The sequence below is a fragment of the Lithobates pipiens genome, unplaced genomic scaffold, assembly GCF_037356315.1.
Source record: "Lithobates pipiens isolate NorthernLeopardFrog02 unplaced genomic scaffold, aLitPip1_a1.2 Scaffold_18, whole genome shotgun sequence".
Lineage (NCBI taxonomy): Eukaryota > Metazoa > Chordata > Amphibia > Anura > Ranidae > Lithobates > Lithobates pipiens.
In genome coordinates, this window is record NW_027507758.1 from 11,340,357 (window position 1) to 11,360,331 (window position 19,975).

The window sequence follows — 19,975 nt, forward strand, 5'->3', positions numbered from 1 at the left end:
CAAAAACTATACTGTCTTCTAGCACCTACCTAAGAGGATGCTACATCAGTTTTGCCTAGGGTTACCACCTTTTCTTCAAGTAAAACCTGAACACTTTAGAGTGCTGGGACACCTTTGGGTGCTCCAAGGAGAGCAGTAATGCGGTGCACATAGCGTGCCCCAGTGAACAGTGGGCGTGGCCAGATTACTCTTGGTGATATCATCGCCCTCCCCCCAGACAGGCAGTTGCAGCTCCTGGATTGCAGCTCCTGGATGTGTGTGTGACTATCTTGGTTACTTGAGGAGCCACAGCCCAGTCTAAATAATGTGTCTGGGTTTCAGTCCGTTTGAATTCCTGACACATGATTCAAAACCCGGACTGTCCAGGTGAATCCCAAACAGGTGGCGACCCTAGTTTTGCCCCGTTTCAGGTTCCATAAAAGGAAGGGGTAAAGGCAAAGGTCCGATGGAACGAATCCGTTGGACAATTCGACCGTGTGTGGGCTTCATCGGACCTTTGCTGTCGAAAAATCAGACGGACTTTAGATTAAGAACATGTTTCAAATCTTTCCAACGGACTCGAGCACGGTTGTAAAATCCGTTTGTCTATATGTTAGTCCGACGGATGAAAACTGACGCTAGGGTACATCATCACGTTCAAATCTGTCAGACTTTGGGTGATTGTGTGTGGCCAAGTCCGTTCGTTCGGAAAGTCCATTGGGAAGACCGTCGGACCTAGTCTGCCGGAAAGTCCAGTCGTGTGTACACGGCATAAGGCTTCCTTTTCTTTAGGTGGACCTTCACACAGTAAAGCAACTGCCTTGCTCCTGGAACCTCCCCCCTCCTTCTTCCACGATTGGATTAAAAAAATTGCATATTTAATGTTTCTGAGACTTAATGCATCACAGAGTGCTTCCTTCTAACCTTGGCGGAAATGAAGTTGCCCTTCCGGGGCACTTCCATGAACCTGAAGGAGAGAATCCAGTGTGAATCCATCCCTAATCACTGCCACAGCAGCTACAGTGTCCCCGATCACCGGCACACCAATTATACTGTCCGTAATCACTGTCACACTGGTCATATAGTCCCTGATAAACATGGCTGGCCCAAGACATTGTGGTGTCTGCATTCAAGAATGATATGAGGAAATGCTGCCCCCCCCCCAAAAAAAAACCAATTAAGTCCCCCCTTAACATCAGGAGCTCCATACTTAGGGGGCTCACAGTGTGAAAGGGGGCTTCTGATGCTAACATCAAGAGTCTCCTTTTACATCAGAAGTCCCCCGTATTTTCATTAGGAGTCCCCCTTTGTGCAGTAGTCCCTACTTACATCAGAAGTCCCCCTTTAACATCAGAAGTCCCCCTTTAACATCAGAGTCCCTCTTTACATCAATAGCCTCCTACTGAACATCAGCTGTCTCCCTTTTGTGTCAGAATCCCTCTTTACATTAGAAGTCAATCCCTTCACATTAGTTCTCCCATGGCTTTGGTTCTTATACCCCCTAAGCGCATGCCCGTGTTCTCCTCCTCCTCCGTGCGAGTGCCCAAGTCTGGCCCCAGAACATACACAAGCTGGTGAAGTTAACAAGCAGCCCGCCGGGCCCAACCTTCATCACCACCAGCGGCACTTGACAGCCTACAAACTTTTGCACCCAAAATGATCTTTTCCATGCAGAGCCCACTCCTGTTGCCTGCCTGCCATTGGCTGAGCCAGGGAGGGAACAGAGGACGTGCAAAGCATGAGGGAAGCGGTGCAGCCTTTGTATGGGACATCAGAGCAGCCTGGGGTGGAAATTGGCAGGTTGCCCCCACAAGACCACATTTCCAAACTGCCACTTAGGGACAATTTTGGTAAGGCTGGCCCTGCTGATAACCACCACGAGAGTTACAGTGTCCCTTATCACTGCCACACCAGTCATAAAGCTTTACTTATAGCAGCCCCCTTTTCCATAAGGCAAGCAGGCCTACTGGTACTTGGTTGCCCCAGGACTTATACACAATGCCAGGGCAGGCAAGAACTGAGCAAAGCAAACAGGTACTTGTGGTTGGCAGGCAGGCAGAGTGGTTCAATAACAGTCCAGGTACAAGGCAGGCAGAGTTCAGAGTAGTCAGGGTCCAATACATAGTCAAAAGGCAGGCAGAGTTCAGAGAATAGTCGATATCCAATCCGAGGCATAAATATTGAAATCCAATCAGCAGAGCAGAGAAACTGGAAGCTTGGCGCATGTGTTACAAACACAATATCACAAGTATGAGACTGCAGGCTTGGCTGGCTTAAATTTAGGTTTGGTCTCCACCCAGAGACTGACTGCATCAATCACCTTGCAGGTGGACAGACAGACAAGGAGAATGCCACAGCCAAAACCAGGATGCTGGAATGAGGAGCAGGACCGCTACATGCTTATGACACAGTCACAGTTGATGTCAATGATTGTAGTCTGTACTAACCCTGGTCTGTTTATTGACCATGTTTCTACCTGTTGCCTGGACCAATCCTTTGCCTGTTTGCTGACCGTGTCTCTGCCTGCGGCCTGAACTGATCCATTTGCATGCTCAATTGATTATGTTCCTACGAGACAACATTCCCAGCCATCCCCTGTGGACAACTGCACTCATGGAACCACAGGAACTCTCCCTTCTTCCTTTCTTCAGCTTCCTGTACATATTGGTCAGAGAACATAACATGCCTGGGGGGCAGCCATGCACCGGCAGGCTAGGCATGCTTGGCTTATAGGAACTGGGACTGCTATAGGTGACACTACACTAAGCTATATTCCCTGATCACTCATATAGAGGCGACTATTAGAGCACATTGGTTTTGACGCAATTGGTTGTTGTTGTTTTCCAGAGCCTCTAGAAATGTGATAGGTAGTCAGAAAATTAGATGTGTAATTTAAGCCCCTGTAATGCCTGAAGGTGCTCGTTGGATTTTGGACCTCTCTGGGTGGCTGTGAAAAAGTCTCACCCATGGGATATTACTATACTCAGAAGGAGTAGCAGAATGTGTTTTGGGGTGTAATTTTAAGTATGACTATTAAGGTTGTCCTGAAATCGGTACTACTTGTACTCAAGCAAATGCCCTGATGCTTGATCCAATACTGGGGCAGTCAGGGGTGATCGGTGGGGGGGAGTTACAAGCACCGATCCCCCTGTATAGATTTCAATATAGCACCTGACAACCGCTTCTCCTCCTCCCCCCCACCGTGGTTTTCAGCTGCTATATTGACATCTATACAGGGGGATCAGTGCTTTTAACTCCCCCCACCGCTGCACCAATCACTCTTGACTGCCCTAGTATTGGATAAAGCATCGGGGCATTTGTTTGAGTACAAGTAGTATCGGCTTTGGGGCAACCTTAATAGTCATACTTAAAATTACACGCCAAAACACATTCTGCGACTCCTTCTGAGTATAGTAATATCCCATGTGTGAGACTTTTTCACAGCCACCCAGAGAGGCCCAAAATCCAACGAGTATCTTCAGGCATTACAAATATAGCAGCTGACAGCCGCTTCAGTGATTTCAATATAGGGATTTCAATATAGCAGCTGACAGCCGCTTCTCTTCCTCCCCCCCCCCCCCCCCCCACCGTGGCTTTCAGCTGCTATATTGACTTCTATACAAGTCAATATAGCAGCACACAAATCACCCCTGACTGTCCCTGCATCCTTTAGTTCCCCTCTGTGTCCTCCTCCATGCTCCTCGGCTTCTTCTCCATACTTAAGCCCCCTCCATGCTCCTGTCCCCCCTCCGTGCTCGGCTTCCCCCCCCATGCTCCATTCCCTTTTTCATGCTCCAGTCCCCCCTCTGTGCTCGGCTCCCCCCTCCATGCTCCATTCCCTTCTCCATGCTGTCACACCCCCCACCGTGCTCTGATCCCCCCTCTGTGCTCCTCCGCCCCATTTGTCCTGTATCTTTCAGGATGGAGAGCGAAGGAAGGAGCCGGTAAATCTGTCATTTATGGACTCCTTCCTTTTTGAATGAACATAGTCAGTGATCACTGACTCTGTCCATTCATAACTGAGCATCGTAAACTATGTTTACGATGCTTCAGTTTATGAATGAACAGGAGCAGCTGTCTCCTGTCCATTCATCTTCAGTGCAACTGAGGCTGCAGAGAAAGGGACTGGGGAATCTGTGTCCTCAATCCCTTTCCCTGTCTTAAATGGGAGATGTCGGGGTCTGTTTACACCACTGATATCCCACCAAAGCCCCCCAACAGGGCTGATAAAAAAAGAATTGTAATAAATATTTAAAACGTTAAATTGTAAAAATAATAAAAAATAAAATAAAAAACACACTGACACACACTGTCCACTCCCCCCCCCCCCCCCCCCCAGGCGGATGACAGGTCTGTGGAGAGCGGACATGGACACCATCCACTCTACTCTATGGGACCTCCGATCCACCCTGACGGAAGGGGATTGATCCCCTTCTGTTACTTGTTTTTCATTTTTTTTAACGAATCAGATTGGAGGTAGGCGGGTGTAAAAGGACACAAATCTGTTTACATCTGCAGTTTCATAGAGGTGAATGGAGGGTCCGATTGAGTCAGACTGATTGTGTGAAAGGGGCCTTTCACACTAATGCAGTGCAGTGCACTTGTGTCTTTAGCTACACTTTGCTATGTACTTCTATTATATCCTGCAGGTGTGGTGCACTTTCTGAAAGCTCACCAAACCCGCAGGTAATAACAGAAGTCTATGCCTCAGTGCAGGTAACCTGAAGGTGCACGGCACCTGTGGATCAGTTTGAAAGCAGCCCAGTAACCACTGCACAGATATGCCTATATATACACTGCAATTTTAGTAATTAACTGACCTTTAATAACAGTCTTCCATTAAAGTATCGCCTGCTGTTGCTGTCCCCAGCAGAATGCATTTGGTATCACTCCACCTGTGGCAGGAGACAACGCTATACAGGAAGCATCAGCTTATACAGCTCTGCTCTGCAGCTGCTTGCTTTTCTGGCTTCATTAACACAGATGCTCCGGGATGGCGGGTCTGCAACCCATGATCTGGGCTTGCTAATCCGCCATCCAACAGAAGGAGGTCGCGGGCCACATCAGGGGGCTCCGCGGGCCACGTGTGGCCCCCGGGCCACTGGTTGGGCACCTCTGATCTAGGCTATGAAAAAGTCTCACACATGTGGTATCCTCATACTCGGGAAGGCATAGATGATTGTGTTTTGGGTTGTTACTCTAAGCATGCCCTTGCTGTGTGTGAGACATAATGTGTTAAAATTTAAAATGTGCGAAAAACCCACATTTTATTTAATTTCTTCATTTTTCAAGAGGTGATTGTAGCTGTGTTAGTGCCCTTTAGACAGAAACAATTGAGTACTGTCAATGATACTTTATTTGCCCTAATATATAATTTTTCAGGACAAGCATTCAGGATATGCCCTCTTCTTCACCATCCAAGCAAAAAATTGCGACAAAACATTAAAACTTAAAAAAACTCATCATACCTTTTAAAAAAGAAATACCTTGGACTGTCTAATTTCCTAAAAGGGGTCATTTGGGGGATATTTGTACTGTCCTGACATTTTAGGGCCTCAAGAAATCAGATCGGCCATCAGTACATCAGGATTGATCAATTCTCAGATATACAGTATATCCCATACGCTATAACTTTCCTACAGTCTAAATAATATGCACTGATTTATGGTTCTTTTTACCAAAGAAATGTAGCAGAATACATTTTTGCCTAATCTTATGAAAAAAGATTACTTATTTGCAAACTTTTATAACAAAAACGAAAAAAAAAAAACGTTATTTTAAAAATTGTTGGTATTTTTTTCATTTATATATCAAACAATCCAGTGGTGATTAGCCACCTAAATACCTGTTAAATCAGGTTAGGGAGTCTCCAAACAAGACTATTTAGATGAGATAGTAGATCCAAATCTTGTAAAAAAAATAAGGTGCTTTTATTTACTGCAGTGGAGAAATACAATACACAGTTCTCAGCTACTATGAAGCAAGTATAGTGAAAGTTTTTTCTGAGGTTACATCTACAGGCTATACAATTTTATAGTTATGAACATGCATAAGATATAGGCGCATTAAGCTTAGTCTGGGCGTGATCTAGGTGTGACCACGCTTTTTATCTGGCGGTGAAGGTCATCATAGACTGAAAACTTTGTGTCTAAAAAGAGATAAGCAAGTGCATTACAAATTCTTAAAGTAATAGTCTCTCGCTCATATATATATATAAAATTAAATTCAAAATACTAGCCACAACATACAAAGCCATTCACAACTCTGCCCCGAGCTACATCACCAATCATGTCTCCAAATATCACCCAAACCGTCCTCTCCGTTCTTCTCAAGACCTCCTACTCTCAAGCTCTCTTGCCTCCTCCTCCCATGCTCGTCTCCAGAATTTGTCCAGAGCCTCTCCCATCCCCTGGAACTCGCTACCTCCACCGGTTTGGCTTTCCCCTAGTCTTGCTACTACCTTCAGGCGATCCCTGAAAACTCAACTCTTCAGGAAAGCCTATCACAACTCCAATTAATCTTCTACCACTTCCATCAGCTCATTCCCCAAAGTTACAACCTTTTTGTCCTACCTGTCCCACCCTATTAGATTGTAAGCTCTTCTGAGCAGGGCCCTCTTAATCTTCTTGTATTTTATTGTATTATAACTGTATTGTCTCCTTTTTTTATATTGTAAAGCACTGTGTAAACTATAATAATAATAATAATAATAATATTATCAGACCCCTATGATTCTACTCATACTTCTTGCCCCGCCCGATTTTCAGCCTTCAGCGCTGTCACCCTTTGAATGACAATTACTCAGTGCAACAGTTACTCAAATGCAACATTGTACCCAAATTTTTATCATTTTGTTCACACAAATGGAGCTTTATTTTGGTGGTATTTGATCACCACTGGGGTCTTCTTCCTTTTTTTTTTTTTATCTCTTGCTGAATAAACAAAAAAAAAATACGAAAATTTAGAAAAAAAATTATTTTTCTTTATTTCTGTAAAATTTTGTATATATATGGAAAAGTGCAGGGATAAATTGTTGAATAAATTGAATTGAATTGCATGATTAAATAACTGCATTTACACAATACAAAAATACTAAAACCGGTTGTTCGAAAGCTAATTAAAAAGTCCAAAGCATAAAAGTGTAGTCCAAAAAAATTGAACAGAAGAATTCAATCCAACCACCGGTGTGGCCCTTTAGAATAGAAAAATAGCCCAAAACACCACCATCATTGATAGGAGGAGGCTTACCAGAAATCGTTGACTCGAAGAGGCATATACCCCCCAAGTCCTAAAAGGCTTGTTAATCAATAACCCCAGTGGGTAAAGCTGGTCCTAGATCCAAAACGGTTGGTCAACATCAATGAGCCAAGGCATCAATGGATTGCAGAAGATGTATACCGTAATATGTAGAGGACAGAGGTTCGGTAACCGTGTGACATGCGTAATATAATAAAAAAAAACTGGCATAGAGTGATACCGTTTGGAGGTAGTATTTAATAAAAAGACCTTTAAAATGGAACATTCACATTTAGATGATCATAAGTAAGCTTATATAGGTACGGGTACACAAGCGATGCTTGTAGGTAGGTCCACCCGACGCGTTTCAACTAACAAGTCGTCATCTGGGGTACCGTTTTATGTTATAAAATTTTGCACATAAATAATTTTCCTTCATAAATTTAGGCCAAAATGTATTCTGCTACATTTCTTTGGTGGAAAAATAACCCAAATCGGTGTATATTATTTCGTTTATAGGAAAGTAGGGAAGTTATAGAGTCTTCAAACTATGGTATATAGAGTATATTTGAAAATCGATCAATCCTGATGTACCGATCTAATTTCTTGAGGCCTGAAAATTCCAGGACGGCACAAATACCCCTTTTTGGAAAGTAGACAGTCCAAGATATTTAGAAAGAGTAACGGCAATGTGTAAATTTGTACATTTTTGCCACTTTTTGGAAAATTATAAAAAAAATTATTTTATTTTTTTACATATTTTCACCAGTGCAGTACTGCGGCATTATATAACTGGTGTGGCAGGAACACTGGTGACAGTATGTTAAAAAAAAATAAAAAAATATATATATATTTTTCAATTTACTTCAATTTTTTTTTTTTTTATTAAAAATTTTTTGTTTTTTTTTTAGAATTGTCTTTTTATATATACTGTGATCGGGGCAGTACAGTGTTTCCATAGTACTATTCTGGGGAGGTGGTCAGTTTTTTTTAATCACATGATAATCACTGTTATAAGCAACCATTGGAACCTATCCATCAAATGTATACTGTTGTGTATCGCTGTGATTGGCCCTGTCTGTATCATGTGATCACTGTGACCAATCGCACTGAGCAAAGTAATAGTACACAATGAATGGCAATGAATGGAAGCTATTCACTGTGTACAATTGTCATGTGATCTGCTGTGATTGGTTACAGCGATCACATGGTACCAGCAATAGGCCGGTGCACTGATTTGTGTGGACAAAGCAAGGACGTCATATGATGTCCACCCAGAATGGAAGAGCATCCCGTCCCAGCTGTTGTATTACAATAGGCCAGGCGGGAAGCAATTAACCACTTCCCGACCTGCGCACACCGATATACTTTGGCAGAATGGCAATGACAGGCAAATGGCCATATAGGTACGTCCCTTTAAATGTGCCGCTGTGCCATTGCGTGCGGGCCGGTCAGGACCTCCGTGAGTCGGATTGCGGGTCCCGAGGACTCGATCATCTCACGGGGAGGAATGACAAGGAGCAGAGATCAGTGACACTGTCACTAGGCAGAACGGGGAGTTGCTTGTTTACATTAGCATCTCCCTGTTCTGTAGGGATGAGCTTCGAGTTCGAGTCGAACTCATGTTCTACTCGAACATTGCCTGTTGGCCTGTTCAGCGAACAGTGAACAATTTGGGCTGTTCGCAGCAAATTCGAAAAGCCGGAACACCCTATGCAAGTCTATGGGAGAAATCTAAAGTGCTCATTTTAAAGGGTAATATGCAAGTTACTGTCCTAAAAAGTGTTAGGGGACCCGGGTCCTGCCCCAGGGGACATGGATCAATGCAAAAAAAAGTTTTAAAAACGGCTGTTTTTTCAGGAGCAGTGATTTTAATAATGATTAAAGTGAAACAATAAAAGTGTAATATTCATTTAAATTTCGTAGCTGGGGGGTATCTATAGTATGCCTGTGAAGGGGCGCATGTTTCTGGTGCTTAGAACTGTCCCTGCACAAAGTGTCATTTGTGCAGGAAAAAAAGTCTTTTAAAATCACTTGCGGCTAAATTGTCGGGTCTCCGTAATACAGAGAACACTCAATGAGTGTTCTCTGTATTAGCCGACAATTCATTCATTCATTGATAAAAAAAAAAAAAAAAAGCGTGGGGGTACCCCTAAATTGAATTACCAGGCCCTTCAGGTCTGACATGGATATTAAGGGGAACCCCGTGTCAAATTTAAAAAAAAAATTGACGTGGGGGTCCCCCCAAATATCCATACCAGACCCTTCAGGTCTGATATGGATATTAAGGGGAACCCCGCATCAAATTAAAAAAAAAAATTGACGTGGGGGTCCCCCTAAAAATCCATATCAGACCCTTTATCCGAGCACGCAACCTGGCAGGCTGCAGGAAAAGAGGGAGGGACGAGAGAGCGGCCCCCCCTCCCTCCTGAACCGTACCAGGCCACATACCCTCAACATTGGGAGGATGCTTTGGGGGTCTGTGACCCCTCAAAGCACCTTGTCCCCATGTTGATAAGGACAAGGGCCTCATCCTCACAACCCTGGCCATTGGTTGTGAGGGTCTGCGGGCGGGGGGCTTATCAGAATCTGGAAGCCCCCTTGAACAAGGGGACCCCCAGATCCCGCCCCCCCTGTTTGAAATGGTAAGGGGGTACAAAAGTACCCCTACCATTTCACAAAGAAAGTGTCAAAATGGTTAAATAAGACAAACACACTTTTGAAAAATTCCTTTATTAAAAATGAAAAAAATAAAAAAAAGATTCCAGCGGTGCTAATCCACTCTTGCTATCCAGCGACGGATCTCCGGGGTCCAGCGATGGATGATCATATCCAGCGACGGGGGATCTCTCAGTCCAGCGCTGTCCATACATCTTTCTTCTGTCTCCACTCCGGAGACACTGCAGAGAGCCCAGCGCTGACGTTTCTTATATTAGGAGGGCGGGGCCACCCGTCACCTGACCCCGCCCCCTCTGACGCTGGTGAAGGGAGCCAGGGGTTCCCCAGTGACGCGTGGGTGACCCCGCCCCCTCTGATGTAACGGAAACCTGCGTTACATCAGAGGGGGCGGGGTCACCCACACGTCACTGGGGAACCCCTGGCTTCCCTCTCCAGCGTCATAGGGGCGGGGTCAGGTGACGGGTGGCCCCGCCCTCCTAATATAAGAAACGTCAGCGCTGGGCTCTCTGCATTGTCTCCGGAGTGGAGACAGAAGAAGGATGTATGGACAACGCTGGACTGAGAGATCCCCCGTCGCTGGATATGATCATCCATCGCTGGACCCCGGAGACCCGTCGCTGGATAGCAAGAGTGGATTAGCACCGCTGGAATCTTTTTTTTATTTTTTTCATTTTTAATAAAGGAATTTTTCAAAAGTGTGTTTGTCTTATTTAACCATTTTGACACTTTCTTTGTGAAATGGTAGGGGTACTTTTGTACCCCCTAACCATTTCAAACAGGGGGGGGGGGCGGGATCTGGGGGTCCCCTTGTTAAAGGGGGCTTCCAAATTCTGATAAGCCCCCCGCCCGCAGACCCTCACAACCAACGGCCAGGGTTGTGAGGATGAGGCCCTTGTCCTTATCAACATGGGGACAAGGTGCTTTGAGGGGTCACAGACCCCCAAAGCATCCTCCCAATGTTGAGGGTATGTGGCCTGGTACGGTTCAGGAGGGAGGGAGGGCCGCTCTCTCGTCCCCCCCTCTTTTCCTGCGGCCTGCCAGGTTGCGTGCTCGGATAAAGGGTCTGATATGGATTTTTAGGGGGACCCCCACGTCAATTTTTTTTTTTATTTGACACGGGGTTCCCCTTAATATCCATGTCAGACCTGAAGGGCCTGGTAATTCAATTTAGGGGAACCCCCACGCTTTTTTTTTTTTTTTTTTTTAATCAATGAATGAATGAATTGTCGGCTAATACAGAGAACACTCATTGAGTGTTCTCTGTATTACGGGGAGCCGACAATTTAGCCGCAAGTGATTTTAAAAGACTTTTTTTCCTGCAGAAACGACACTTTGTGCAGGGACAGTTCTAAGCACCAGAAACATGTGCCCCTTCACAGGCATACTATAGATACCCCCCAGCTACGAAATTTAAAGGAATATTACACTTTTATTGTTTCACTTTAATCATTATTAAAATCGCTGCTCCTGAAAAAACGGCCGTTTTTAAAACTTTTTTTTGCATTGATCCATGTCCCCTGGGGCAGGACCCGGGTCCCCAAACACTTTTTAGGACAGTAACCTGCATATTACCCTTTAAAATTAGCACTTTAGATTGTGAACGTTCGAGTCCCATAGACTTTAATAGGGTTCTAAAGTTCACACGAAGTTTAGGTCTGTTCGCAGGTTCTGGTGCGAACCGAACAGGGGGGTGTTCGGCTCATCCCTACTGTTCTGCCTAGTGACAGTGTCACTGATCTCTGCTCCCTGTCATTGGAGCGGTGATCAATGACGTGTCACACACAGCCACGCACCCCCACTGTTAGAAACACACCCCAGGACACACTTAACCAATATACTGCCACCTAGTGGTTAACCCCTTCACTGCCAGTGTCATTTACATAGGACATTTGTATAGCAGTGATTTCTGTAAAAATGACAATGGCCCCAAAAATGTGTCAAAAATGTCCGATGTGTCCGCCATAATGTCGTAGTCATGATAAAAATCGCTGATCGCCGCCATTACTAGTAAAAGAAAAAATGATTAATAAAAATGCAATAGAACTATCCCCTATTTTGTAAACGCTATAACTTTTGCACAAACCAATCATTCGCTTATTGCGATTTTTTTTTTTACCAAAAATATGTAGAAGAATACGTATCGGCCTAAACTGAGGGAAAATAATGGGTTTTTTTTAGAAATTTTTGGGGGATATTTATAATAGCAAAATGTAAAAAATAATGCTTTTTTTTCAAAATTGTCTCTTTTTGTTTGTTTGTTTATATCGCAAAAACTAAAAACCACAGGAGTGATCAAATACCAGCAAAAGAAAGCTCCATTTGTGGGGAAAAAAGGACGTCAATTTTGTTTGGGAGCCACGTCGCACGACCGCGCAATTGTCAGTTAAAGCGACGCAGTGCCGAATCGCAAAAAGTGCTCTGGTCTTTGGCCAGCAAAATGGTCCGGGGCTTAAGTGAATAAATACTAGCAAAAGAAAGTTCTATCTGTCTCAAAAAATGATCAAAATTGCTAAAAAAATGTATTTGGTTATAGTGCTGCATGACTGAGTAGTTGTCATTCAAAGTGTGTAAATAGAAAATTGGCCTGGACTGGAAAGGGGTAAAAGTATCCGGTATTGGGCTGATTAAATTGTTGCAAATTTACTTCAATGATCGGATTATCACTGGGTGAAAAAGGTTGCTCATGTACATTGTGCTTGGCTGTAATCACAGAGATGGGATTTATTTGGAGTGAAATGCATTTACCAATGATTGATACATCTGTGTTCGGGAACTATTGGCTCTCACATCCTTCTCTTCTCTTCCAGGGATTGATGGTTGCGGTTTTGTACTGCTTCATGAACAATGAGGTAAGACACAACAGATCTTTGTTTGGGGAAGTAATTCAGATGCGGTACCTGAGGAGCCTGGCCAGCCCCGTGAATCAGCGACAGCAGATTGGTGTCATCTCCATCGGAGCGTACAGTGATCGCTTCATTGGCTGTCAGTGTACAAAAATATTTTACTTGGGATAATGAAGTAATGGTATAATGGTGTAAGGCAAAACATCACAGGCGGTGTTAAAATATAAACCGATTCATTAAATAGAACCTTTAGCTTGGTAATATTTATATCAATCATTACATATGGATTGTAATTTATGAAAAAAAATATGTTATTTTGCTTGTTACCGCTAAAGTCCAACTATCTTTTTACGAAAAGTATCTTGAAATTAGAGATGTGGTACCCAACCGGTCTATATCTTAGATCAGCCTTTCTTAAACCTTTTATCCCAGAGGAACCCTTGAAATAATTTCCAGGTCTCGGAGAACCCCTAGTATGATTAGTCCAACAGGGGGGGGGGGGGTCATAGGGAAAATCCCCCTGACGAAGTCAAGTGACCCTGTGATGAAATGCGTAGAGGTCGGCCTACTGGATGGTGTCTTCACATTTGGGAAATACTGGAATCTGAGCACTGTGAATGCTGTGATATGCACATTTATCATGGTGCTTGTGAGCACCTAAACAATGTGAGTGCTATTTTTATGGGAATTTGCACATAAAAGGGGGTCACTGGGAAAACGCCCCTTACATTAGTGGAGGTAGGTAGAGAGAATGCCCCTCCCACAGAGGTGGCCAAAATGACAATGCCTCTGCCGGGTGAGGTTGGACCTGGAACTATGCAGAGCCATCAGAAGGGAGGTCAGTTAGTCAGAGCACAAGGAACTCCTAGCCACCCCCCCCCCCTAGATGAACCATAGGGTTGCATGGAACCCTGGTTGACAATGGACATCTTAGGTTCATGAGTTTGTAGGCACCCAATTTTAATATTAGGTTGCTTGATACAGAAGCAGATAAAGTGAGTGCTTGACTCCAAAATAGCAAGTGAAAACCTCTATGGACAAGGAGAAAGGCATTGTCATGCTTGCCCTCAACGCAGGCACTATAGCTGGCTTTTGTGTTCTTCACCTATAGCAGCAGCCCCTTTCCCATTAGGCAAGCAGGCCCACCGGTACTTGGTTGCCCCCAGGAATAATACATAATGCTATAGCGCATGGCTACCACGTCGGAGCAGGCACGAACTGAGCACAGCAGGTACTTGCGGTTGGCAGACAGGCAGAGTGGTTCCATGACAGTCCAGGTACAGGGCAGGCAAGGTTCAGAGTAGTCAGGGTCAAATCCATATTCAAAAGGCAGGCAGAGTTCAGAGAGTAGTCGATATCCCATATGAGGTCATAAAAAGGGAAATCCAATCAGCAGAGCAGACAAACTGAGAGCTTGGAGCCAGGGCCAGATTAAGAGCATCATGTGCTTGGTGCTGAGGCTTTTGGTGGACCTTTTACTGGGCACCCTTCTGCTTTCCTAGAGCCTGTGCTGGCATGCGCCCAAAAGGGCACAACCACACAGGCATAAAACTAGGGAAGCCTGGCATGTGATTTGCCAAGTTTCTGTAAGGACCGTGCATCAGCGTTCACTCTGAGCTGAAAGAGTGCAGCTGCGCAGGCCTAACACTATGGAAGCCCCAGACTTCTGTAAGCGCCCTGCATTGGCGTGCTCCAGGCTTCTGTTAGGACTCTTGCTCATGCAGTGCCCATTATCAATCCCACCACCCTGCCCGGGCGGTCTATGTGGAATGCAGGGCCCATCAGGGTAGATCTCTTCCCGTTGGCCCATTGCTTTCCATGGGCAGCGTGTCCTTTTTCGGGTGGCTGGACCTATATTAAAGTAGGGGCCTGGAGCTGCAGCTCCAATAGCCCCTAAGTTAATCCAGCCCTGCTTGGAGCACGTGTTACAAACGCAATATCACGAGCATGAAACTGCAGGCTTGGCTGGCCTAAATCAGGTTTGGTCTACACCCAGAGACTGGCCGCATCAATCATCTTGCAGGTGGACAGACAAACAGGCCAAAACCAGGATGCTGGAAAGAGGAGCAGGAGCGCTACACGTTCCTAACTGGCATATTGTTCTTGATCACAGGTGCTTTATTCGATTTTAGGCTTGTGAGGGCAATGAAAGTGTTCCTTTCATGTAGGCTAGAAATAAAAGTTATACAGTATGTGATATGAATATGAGTGCATAAATAAAATAATGCATAGGAATAATAATAATATTATATTTTATATATATATATATATATATATATATATATATATATATATATATATATATATATATATATTTACACATACAGTGCCTTGCGAAAGTATGCGGCCCCCTTGAACTTTTCAACCTTTTCCCACATTTCAGGCTTCAAACATAAAGATATAAAATTTTTATTTTTTGTGAAGTGGAACGAAATCTATTGGATATTTTAAACTTTTTTTAGCAAATTAAAAACTGAAAAGTGGTGCGTGCAAAATTATTCGGCCCCTTTACTTTCAGTGCAGCAAACTCACTCCAGAAGTTCAGCGAGGATCTCTGAATGATCCAATGTTGTCCTAAATGACTGATGGTGATAAATAGAATCCACCTGTGTGTAATCAAGTCTCTGTATAAATGCACCTGCTCTGTGATAGTCTCAGGGTTCTGTTGAAAGTGCAGAGAGCATCATGAAGACCAAGGAACACACCAGGCAGGTCCGTAATACTGTTGTGGAGAAGTTTAAAGCCGGATTTGGATACAAAAAGATTTCCCAAGCTTTAAACATCCCAAGGAGCACTGTGCAAGCGATCATTTTGAAATGGAAGGAGTATCAGACCACTGCAAATCTACCAAGACCTGGCCGTCCCTCTAAACTTTCAGCTCAGACAAGGAGAAGACTGATCAGAGATGCAGCCAAGAGGCCCATGATCACTCTGGATGAACTGCAGAGAACTACAGCTGAGGTGGGAGAGTCTGTCCATAGGACAACAATCAGTCGTACACTGCACAAATCTGCCCTTTATGGAAGAGTGGCAAGAAGAAAGCCATTTCTCAAAGATATCCATAAAAAGTCTCGTCTAAAGTTTGCCACAAGCCACCTGGGAGACACAACAAACATGTGGAAGAAGGTGCTCTGGTCAGATGAAACCAAAATCCAACTTTTTGCCCACAATGCAAAACGATATGTTTGGCGTAAAAGCAACACAGCTCATCACCCTCAACACACCAACCCCACTGTCACACATGGTGGTGGCAGCATCATGGTTTGGGCCTGCTTTTCTTCAGCAGGGACAGGGAAGATGGTTAAAATTGAGGGGAAGATGGATGCAGCCAAATACAGGACCATTCTGGATGAAAACCTGTTGGAGTCTGCAAAAGACCTGAAACTGGGACGGAGATTTATCTTCCAACAAGACAATGATCCCAAACATACAGCAACATCTACAAAGGAATGGTTCACAAATAAACGTATCCAGGTGTTAGAATGGCCAAGTCAAAGTCCAGACCTGAATCCAATCGAGAATCTGTGGAAAGAGCTGAAAACTGCTGTTCACAAACGCTCTCCATCCAACCTCACTGAGCTCCAGCTGTTTTGCAAGGAAGAATGGGCAAGAATTTCAGTCTCTCGATGTGCAAAACTGATAGAGACATACCCCAAGAGACTTGCAGCTGTAATCGCAGCAAAAGGTGGCTCTACAAAGTATTAACGCAAGGGGGCCGAATAATTTTGCACGCCCCACTTTTCATTTTTTTATTAGTTAAAAAAGTTTCAAAAATCCAATAGATTTCGTTCCACTTCACAATTGTGTCCCACTTGTTGGCGATTCTTCACAAAAAATAAAAATTTTATATCTTTATGTTTGAAGCCTGAAATGTGGCAAAAGGTTGAAAAGTTCAAGGGGGCCGAATACTTTCGCAAGGCACTGTAAATGCATATCTAAAATCTACCCATAAGTCCATTGAAGTCCATTTTTCTCTTTTAGGTTCAGGCTGAATTTCAGAGACGTTGGGAACGATGGAGATTGGAGAACTTATATAGTCAGAGAGATAGCAGCATGAAACCCATCAAATTCCCAGCCAACAGCCTGAGCAGTGGAGTCACGGTGGGTAGCAGCGTCTAGCAGCATCTTTTCATGGACAGATGGATAGTGACGGCAACAGTGTCACCAACTTTGGAGTCATCAAAGGAAACTCCACGAGGTCCAGTGATTTGCACAGGAAGACAAAAAAAAAAAAGAAGGCCATTCTATATGTATTTTTCAGACGATAGTCACAATCTCACGAGTCAGAAGTCAAGACATATTTTAGACACGGAAAGGCCAAGGAAATTCCAAGATTGGAAAAGTTTCCACCAACATCTAACGTGTGGAGGTGGCACGCATAGCATGTTACTACAGAACACGAAAGAATAACGTTTTAAACACAAGTCTCAGGATGGATTAAAGTTGATACAGGTCTTTATATTGTCAAGCTATCATGTACCGTCCATGTTCAACGAACACAAACCTTCTGTGACCAGGAGGACCACAATGAATGTATCACGTAGACATGTTTTCACATTGATTTAACTCTCTTTCTAGAACTTGAGAGATTGAAAGAGTTTTCGGAGTTTTGTTTTTCACTTTCCAGATGCGTCGCCAGGTATAAACAACAAAAAAAAACTTTTCTCGTGACTTTTTTGCAAGGAGAATGTGAATTGTTTTCAATCACAAATATTGGGGCTAACCATTCCAGGACCACAACTCACAAGGAACTGAACACATAGCTAAAGTAGACCACATAGCATTATTATGGATTTTTTTTAAGTCAAACTCTTTTCCATTTTCTAAAACACCTCCACAGTTTTTCTAGCTTGCATAGAATGCAGTTGGTATAAAAGATGTCGTTTATGTTCAGCAGATGAGGATGGTAGTCATGGTTGAGAAGTACTTACATTGAAAACAGCCGAGGAATGGTTGACATTCTACGATTTACTATAAAAGTGGATGTCCAGATTGTACGATGTCTACGAAAAATTTCAAAAAGTTGTAAAATTAAAATTCACATGTGACAAAGTTATAGCGGAGTAGGTCAGAAGTGGTAAAAAGGGCTTTTCCCTCGTGATGCAACAAGAGCTTGCTCATCTGTCTTTTCTCCTTCTTAGCCCACGTACACACGGTCGGAGATTTTGTCAACCAAATCCGTCGGATTTTGCCCGTCGGATTTTGTCCGACGGATTGTGTCCGAAACTGTTGCATACACACGGTCGGGCCAAGTTGTCTGATTTAGCGGTTGACAAGAACGCGGTGACGTAATTTCGTTACGATGGGACTACATTCAGGCTAGTAGCCAATAGCTTTGATGTAGGAATTTGATCTGAGCATGCGTGGCACTTTGTCCGATCAAAATTCGCTACACATGATCGGATTAGGTCCGACCGGCCCAGTTGGTCGGGAAATATTTCCAACATGTTGGAAAATATGGTCCGAGGGAGATTCGGACGGAATCAGTGCGATGCATACCACACACAGTCGGATTATCTGACGACACGGTCCGATAAGACGCATTCCTTCGGATTCTCTGACCGTGTGTACGTGGCATTAAAGTGGTTGTAAACCCTTACAAACCACTTTGACCTACAGGTAAGCCTAGATTAAGGCTTACCTGTAGGTCCAAGAAATATCTCCTAAACCTATACGGTTTAGGAGATATTTACCTGAAGACAGCCACAGGCGCACTGGGTAAGCCACAGATCGCGGCGATATGTCGCGAGTGTCAGCTCCCGTGCGCATGCGCGGGAGTGACGTCATCGCTGCTCCGGCGAATCGCAGCGCCGGAGCAGCGAGACCCACGGAGACCCACCAAGAAGATGGACGCTCTGAACTGCAGGGGACAGCGGTGACTTCGCTGGCTCCTGTGTCAGGTAAGTTACACATAATGGGGTAGTATGCGATGCGATGCGATGCATAGTAGCCCATCAAAGAGGAAGTAAGCCCATCAGGGTTTACTTCCTCTTTAAGGTCTTCGTTTACCTGCTCTGCTTCAGTCTTCCGCCACCATCAGCTTCCCTACCATCTCTCTGCCGTGAGCTCCAAACTTTCCTCACCATTAGCTCATATCACCGCTACCCCTCTACTAAAAGTTCCAATTCTCCCCCACCATCAACTCCAAACCACACCAGTCCTCTGTCATGAGATCCAGTCCTCCCCCCACTATTAGCTCCCATCACAACAACCCTTTCACCAGCAGCTACCCTCCCTTCACCCCTCTACCATGAGCTTCAGTCCTCCTTTACCATCATATCTCATTCCTCCACTTTCTACCATAAGCTTGAGTCCACAAGATCCCATTCATATTACCTTCTCCACCATTAGTCACTATCCCTGCCCCCGTGTCACTATGAGCTTCCCCACCATCAGATCTCACCTTTACTACTCTTTTGCCATCAGCTAATATCCCTCCACCCCCTAACATGAATTCCAGTCCTTCCTCCCATCTCCCATTTGCATCACCTTTCTACCATGAGCTCCAGTTCTCTCCCAACATAAGATTCTATGGCTACCTTTCTCCTACAATGAACTCAAGTCTCAGTACAGACCCCCCTCCACTGAGTACAGACCCCACTCCACTGAGTACAGACCCCACTCCACTGAGTCCAGACCCCCCTCCATTAAGTATAGACCCCACTCCACTGAGTCCAGACCCCCCTCCATTAAGTACAGTCCCCCCTCACTAAGTACAGACCCCCCCATTAAGTACAGACACCCCTCCACTAAGTACAGGCCTCCTTTCGTCAGTACAGACCCCACTCCAGTGAGTATAGACCCCCCTCCATTAAGTACAGACCTCCCTTCCTCAGTACAGACACACCTCTACTAAGTACAGACCCCCCATTAAGTACAGACCCCCTCACTAAGTACAGACCTCCCTTCCTCAGTACAGACACCCCTCCACTAAGTACAGACCCCCCATTAAGTATAGACCCCCTCACTAAGTACAGACCCCACTCCACTAAGTACAGACCTCTCTTCCAATAGCCAATAGCTTTGATGTAGGAATTTGATCTGAGCATGCGTGGCACTTTGTCCGATCAAAATTCGCTACACATGATCGGATTAGGTCCGACCGGCCCAGTTGGTCGGGAAATATTTCCAACATGTTGGAAAATATGGTCCGAGGGAGATTCGGACGGAATCAGTGCGATGCATACCACACACAGTCGGATTATCTGACGACACGGTCCGATAAGACGCATTCCTTC

At 44.6% G+C, this 19,975-nt stretch overlaps 1 protein-coding gene across 1 annotated transcript in view; it reads left to right on the plus strand.

The window, feature by feature from the left end:
* The window catches only part of GLP1R (glucagon like peptide 1 receptor), a 383,473-nt gene extending 364,841 nt beyond the window's left edge, over window positions 1-18,632 (plus strand). The window contains exons 12-13 of the mRNA XM_077490401.1: window positions 12,702-12,743; window positions 16,719-18,632. Of these exons, the coding sequence (XP_077346527.1) occupies window positions 12,702-12,743; window positions 16,719-16,856 (180 nt within the window). The 3' untranslated portion in view covers window positions 16,857-18,632. The remainder of the gene's footprint in view (window positions 1-12,701; window positions 12,744-16,718) is intronic.
* Window positions 18,633-19,975: the final 1,343 nt, after the last annotated feature.